This window comes from Alexandromys fortis, unplaced genomic scaffold (assembly GCF_014885135.2).
Source record: "Alexandromys fortis isolate MF-2015 unplaced genomic scaffold, M_Fortis_MF-2015_v1.1 scaffold_182, whole genome shotgun sequence".
NCBI classification, from domain to species: domain Eukaryota; kingdom Metazoa; phylum Chordata; class Mammalia; order Rodentia; family Cricetidae; genus Alexandromys; species Alexandromys fortis.
This window is the reverse complement of record NW_026068068.1, coordinates 2,687,938-2,694,766: the sequence shown is the minus strand read 5'-3', so window position 1 is coordinate 2,694,766 and position 6,829 is coordinate 2,687,938. Positions and strand designations below refer to the sequence as shown.

At 43.7% G+C, this 6,829-nt stretch overlaps 1 protein-coding gene across 1 annotated transcript; it reads right to left on the bottom strand.

The window, feature by feature from the left end:
* Positions 1–1,795: 1,795 nt before the first annotated feature.
* LOC126487820 (small EDRK-rich factor 2-like) lies at positions 1,796–2,041 on the bottom strand. Its single transcript, XM_050120835.1, has one exon. The coding sequence runs from the start codon at positions 2,039–2,041 to the stop codon at positions 1,856–1,858; it is 186 nt and encodes a 61-aa protein (XP_049976792.1). The 3' UTR covers positions 1,796–1,855.
* Positions 2,042–6,829: the final 4,788 nt, after the last annotated feature.

The following is a 6,829-nucleotide window of genomic DNA, read 5'->3' as shown; positions in this document are numbered from 1 at the left end:
TGGAAGAAAGTTCAGTTAAGGCGCTAGATGCTCTTCTAGAGGACCTGCAGTCCCTTCCCAGTGCCCATCTCAAGAACCTGTAACTCCAGCTCCAGGGGATACAATACTGTATTCTGGCCTCTGTGAGCACCAGGCATACAAGTGGTGCATAGGCCATACATGCAAGCCAAATGCCTACACATGTGCAATTAACTTAAACGGGGTGGGGAGGGCACAAGGAACCATGACATCAGCCCTCTCTTATTCCTTTATAAAGATACAGTGGGAGGGAAGGCCGGTCCCACGTGGGGCTGCAGTGGATCACCTGAGGCCTCAGCTGAGCAGTGGCAGTCACCTGAGGCAACCGTGGGTCCCCTTGGCGGTGGGAGACTGCAGAGGATGAGAGACAGACAGGTCATGCAGAGAGAGTTTGAGTATAGAGTTTACTTAGTGGGTTATGGAAGAGAAAGGGAAGGGAGAAAGGGGAGATGGAGAAGAAAAAAGAGAGGGGGAGGAGAGAAGAGAGAGGGGGATAGGGAGGCAGCAGTTACCTCTTTAGAAGACATTTGGAAAGAGAGAGAGAGCGCACAGGCTGGAGAGGGGGCAGGAGATCTGCTTGCCTTGACAGAAGTGGGAGGGGAAAGACTAGGAGTGGGCGGGACTTGTCTCTTAAAGGGACCTGGTACCCAGGTGACAGGCCAGACCAGCAGACCATAACACCTTGGCTTTTTAGCAAAGTCAAGTAGCACACAAGCCCTGCAAACATCCGCCTATGAGTTAATAAGCTACGAGCGTCTTATCCAGTGCTAGAATTGTGAAAACAGTGCACACAGACTGCTGGGCTTACTTCTACTCCTCCTCCTCTACATTAATACGTTTATTTCTCCTAACAGGAAGCATACAGTTGATTTTAAAATATTAAGATAAAAAAGCACATTTAAAACTACAAGCCTTTCAAAGTCCCCATTTTTACTCAATGCTATGAAGATGAGAAAGGAGCATCCAATTGGAACCAAGACCCAAGTCTTATTAGGTTGAGTAGAAATGTAGGCGACTGCTGAACCAACCTGCCTCCATCCTAGCTTAAAACCCATAAAGAGAAACTAGGCTCATTCCTGCTTCTGACTAAACCTCTGTTTCTCAAAAGTTGGGGTATGTATCCTGTAACATCAACTGCAGGTGGTTCTGTACTACCTGTTCTGGAAACCACCACCCTACCTTTGTTTCAAACGGTTGTTATGACTTCCTGCTGTTATGCCTACCTTACTATGACCACCTTGTGACCATGTCTTTGTTCCAGGGGGCCAGTATGGCTAACTTGCTATTTTGCCCATCAAACCCCTCCATTTGGGTTGGTGGTTCTTTTCCTTCCATCTTTGGGACTAACACATCTATTTGGTCCTTCTTCACCTCCTTATATTTAGCCTTTCTGGTTCTCATGTTTTACTATACTCACAGATGCATTTGCTTGTTGTGCACACACACACACACACACACACACACACAATTATTGGCTAGATTTCCATCCAGAAAAGCTTTATGGTGAAGCCCAGATTGACTTGATAAAAGAACACTGAATTGGTATAGTGGAGCCCAAAAGCTTTTTTTTTTTTTTTCAAAGCTACTTTTAATACTTTGGGGTGTGCCCCACAGGAATAAAAAACACTGGGAAGGGGTAACCCCCTCGCCCCCAGGAGTGGCCCAGGGGTAGAGAGACTACCTGAGGGAAAGGAAGCATAAAAGGAACCGCTGCAGGCTCAGGGCAAAGGCAATGCCATCGGTGCTGGGATCTGTGAGCACTACAGAAAAAAGCATGGTGGGACTGGCTCCAGGCACACAGGCGTAGGGCAAGAGGGTTGGACACGAAGCCACAAAGCTACTTGGGTTCCTCCTTCTTCTCATTTGCCTTTTTCTGCTTCTGCTGCATGATCTCTGAGTCCCTCTGCTTGCAGGCCGCAACAGAAAACCCATCATCTTGGCACTTTCCCTCAACTTTTCCAGAGTCTCTCTGCTTCTTCATGTTCTTCTGGTGGTCGAGCTCTCGCTGGTTACCTCGGGTCATGGCTACGGCAGCGGCTCCAACCTACCTCCATTGCGTCCCCTAGTTCTGCGAGCCCAAAAGCTTTAAGTGTGAAATTTGAATGCTCATAAAGCTAATCATTCATCTACTTTTAATTCTATCATGAATGTTTTTGTTTTGATGGTGGATAAGTATATAGAATATTTAATTTTGGTGTGTGAGGTTTTATTTTACTTGCAAGATATTTTATAATAAGGTTTATAAAATTAAAAAATAATTTAAAAAAGAATAGGTGATTTCAGGACTACTAATCTGACTGGTGGAGGAGGAAGGGATTGAGAGGCAGGAAGTAGGAGGAGACTGGATAAATCATCAGGTCTGCAATCAGAAAACCAGTACTGAGAAAGCAAGAAGGGGGGACAAGATAGGGACCCTCAAGTTTGTTTTGTTTGTTTTATTGAGACGGTATGTCATATACTCCATCCTGACCTCAAATTCTGATGTAGCTGAGGATGATCTTCGTCTTTTGGTCCTCCTGCATTCACCCACCAGTACTGGGATTAAAGGCACAAGCCACTTCATTTATTCTGAGTGAGGAAATGGATTCGAAATGATCAACTGGCCATTTGCTTCTTTACCTCACTCTCTGTCTGACGTATTTTAAGAAAAAGTCCTGCAAAGCAGAACTGGAGTGTATTTCTCAGTTATGCAATGTTAGGGACAGAACCCAGCCTCATGTGTGTGGAGGGAGCACTACCCACTGAGCTATGGCCCCAACCACTCTCAAGTATCTTGCTTGTGTTTGTGTTTCTCCACTACATTTCATGGGAAAATGTTACAATACTGCCTCCAGTAAGCTCAAAATTCAGATCATGGTAAGATTCATGTACATTTAGGTGAGAAATATCAGATTATGTATTTAGTATAATCTCGATAATCTCGCAACCCTTTCTCCATTGCAGGTGATAGATCCCTTAGGAAATATCTACTGCCTTTATCTGTCCTAGAGTCCCTGAGCCTGTCCTGTCTGTCAGAACTGAGCCTTTATCTTCCACAGTGGCTGAAGGTCAGACCCTGAATCTCAACTGTGTGGTGGCAGGACAAGCCCACTCACAGGTCACTTGCTACAAGCCTGGGGCAGCCTGCCTGATACCAGGTACTCATTCCTAGAATGTGAAAAGGTGCACAGGTCACATTGGAGGTAGCTATGGGGCCCACGCTGGACTCTAGGAAGCCCTCTTATATCAGACTCAGGGCTGCCCAGATATGAGGCTCCTGCCTGAAGATCCTTCCAGACTCCCCAGTGGATACTGGAGAATACATTTGTGGGAAGGCAATGAGCAAGAGTCCACGCCACCATCTTGTTTTTTGGTCATGTTGTTTGGTGTATGATTGTGTATATCAGTAGTCATTTTCAAAGAGCATATCTAAACTCCAATCTGGGTCACTGCCTCTGTGCTGATGTCTCAGCAACAGCACAGTTTGTGGGAGAAGCTTAGCAGTACAGATCTCAGAGCCCAAGTACCAACTTGTAAGTTAACTTTCAGTCCTGAGCTCCAGCCATAAAATGCAACTGTGGAATTCTCACCTCATGAGCAAACACTGTAGCAGGAAGAAGACACCCTGTCCCAGTCCCACCATCCACCCCCAGACTGTGACTAAAGATCTCTTGTGAGCTTCTTGAGCTGAGCGAGTCGCTCTTAACCTCTGACTCATTCGCCAGAATTAGGCAGAAGGCATTGCCAACTTTGACCCAGCCATTGCCTGCTCCGATCCTGCTCTGACTGAAATCAAAAAGTCTAGCAACCATGGTAAGAAGTTATAGTTGTGGGAGATGGGCAGAGTGGAGCCCATCAGGCCTGTCAGTGTCCTTCCCAGTAAACTAAGTGGTTTGATCTGTAGGGAAACTGTATATCAAGCCTCTGAAAAATGTTGGGTAGGTTCTCCTTTCTTAAAATTCTTACCACTCAAAACATCATGCTGTTTGGGAGGCCATTTACCCATCGGCTTCTTTAAAGGCAAACATTGTGCTTTGTCCACGTTTTATTTTCCTTGTTCTAACAGGCTGACCTGAGACGCTGGCAGTTGCTGAGAGTTGATTAACATTTGTTGATGTCAAGTTTTCAATCACTTTGGAAACAAAAACTGATGAGAAAGGAAGATTAGTCAGGAGCCAAAATGATGTTTAATAAACGATAGCTTTTCAGGTTTTGGCTCAGCATGTAAGCAGGGAGGATGTGTACAGGGAATGCCTGCACACCCTTCTTCCTACTGCAGCCTGACAAAACCAGCTGCAACCAGCAGCAACCAGTCTCCTCTGAATGAATTTCAGGAGGTTTATTTTGTTTCCTGATGGCACATACTGAAGGTACAGAAAAGCTGCTTTTGCTACTCAAAGAGGTTTTCAAGTTTTAATATGATGTGGAGAGGTACATGGCCCAGGACACAAGCCAACCAACTGTTATCTCTCATCATCGACTTCTTTGATGCATTTCAACCCATCTTGACTGAAAGCGAGTCTGTTATAGGTTTCCCTCGCTCGAGCTTGCATGTGTCTTAAAGACAAGACCCTGAAAAATGGAACAGAGAATGAGGAAAAGCAAAATCATCAACTGGCCATATGCTTCTTTAACTCACGCTCTGCCTGACAGAAATATTAAGAAAGAGCCTTGCAAAGCAGGGATGGAATGTGTTTCTTGTGTCCTAGGCAGATGAATCACAGCCTCTTACAGAGGCTGAACCACGCAGATGATCCCCATCTGATATGGCCATTTTAGGGAAGTGGGGGGACACTTGCCTGCCTTGGTCACATAGCTCTTGGCTGAGCCAGGACTAGAATCCAGCTTTGGGAATCTGTGCTGCCTCTTTAGCCAGTCAGTGTTAAGGAAACCATGAAGGCAGACAGATATTCCAGTTTTAAGGGCACCATTGTCTAGAAGATTATTCCGAAGCTCTTGGTTTTCTTGCCTCAGCCCCATTCCAAATGGAAGAGGGTGGAGAAGAACTCTAGTAGCGTAGACTTCCTATCAGTTTGTAGCTGATGTTGGAAGGTGCTAAACATGTTTTTGACCTCAAGTGACTCTGGAAGGACCCTTATTTTGTAGAAAGGCTGAAGTGCAGGGAAGCTAAGAACCTTTCCCAGTGTCACGCAAGTATTTAAATGCAGCTTCTCAAAGCCATTCTTTTCTTAATGTGGAAATAGAGCCATTCACTGATAGTCCTCCTGGTTCTGGTGTGGCGTGACATGCAACTACTGTACATGTGGATGGAGTGTCATGACAACTGTATGTGTGGATGGAGTGTCATGAAGATTATTGTACACGTGGATGCAGTGTCATGGCGATCACTGTACACATGAATGGAGTGTCATGACCACTACTGTACATGGGGATGGAGTGTCATGACTACTGTACGTGTGGATGGAGTGCCATGACGACTACTGTATGTATGGATGGAGTGTCATGACGACCACTGTACACGTGGATGGAGTGTCATGACTACTGTACACGTGGATGGAATGTCATGACGACCACTGTACACGTGGATGGAGTATCATAACGACTACTATACATGTGGATAGAGCGCCATGACGACTACTGTACATGTGGATAGAGTGCCATGACCACTATTGTACGTGTGGATGGAGTGCCTGGTTTTGAACACACAGAAGAGAATCAGTTCTGTTCTACATCTGGAATATGTTCCCGTTTTAGTTTTCAACATATTCTATATCCTGAAGCACACTGACTTGTGTTGAGAAGAGGAAGTAGAAGCTCTCATAAAGGTCAGGACAGGACAGACATAGACTGAATGTTCTAGAAGATAATTTCAAAGTGTCAAAATAATCTAGTTGCAAATTACAGAAAATTGGGTTACAATCTTGTTATCTATGAGTGAAAGTTGTAGGTAGTGTTTCCAAAACAATGTGTTTGATATCCAGGTAAAGTATTACCTCCATTACGCGGTGTTTTGTTTTGTTTTTATTGTATTTGTTTTTTTTCAAGTCCTTTTATTGTATTGATCTTATTCTGCTATGTTCTATATAAACTGAAATGATGAAATCCCATCCATTCAATAATTGCTAGTAGATATCAGAAATTATTTTCCCATTTCTTGAAGTAAGTGCACTCTTTTGTACCCTGCTTCTGAAATTATAGTCTAAGTATAAATGTGATATAGTTTATAAAAATCCAATCTGCATGCAGTGTTTCAGAAACACATCTATTATATTTAGCCAAGAAAAATTCTTTCCAGTTGATAGCAGTTGAGGTGGTTTCGCTTAAGAGGACAACGATGAAAACACAAATAGAAAGACTAGCACACTTGATTCAGTTCCGTGAAGAAATTATGGAGGACTGATAAGGAGGATCAAGTGGCTAGAATAAGATCAGACTATTTTTAAATTCAGTAAATGACCCCAGAAAAGATCATCCCACAGACTCCTGCATGGAAAAGTGTTCATCACTGGAATCTCAACAGCCAGCTTTGGTTCAACTTTCTATCACATGGAACTTGAGAGGATAACGACGTTAAATAATAAATCCACTCTTTAATATTCAGGAGGATGCCTATATGATTTCCTTTGGGTTCTCCTTCTTATTTAGCTTCTCTAAGAACCCGAATTATAGGTTCAATGTCCTTTATTTATGGCTAGAAACCAAATATGAGTGAGAACATCCCATGTTCCTCTTTTTGGGTCTGGCTTACCTCACTCAGGATGGTGTTTTCTATTTCCATCCATTTGCCTGCAAACTTCAAGAAGTCCTTGTTTTTTACTGCTGAGTAGTACTCTAATATGTATATATTCCATACTTTCTTCATCCATTCTTC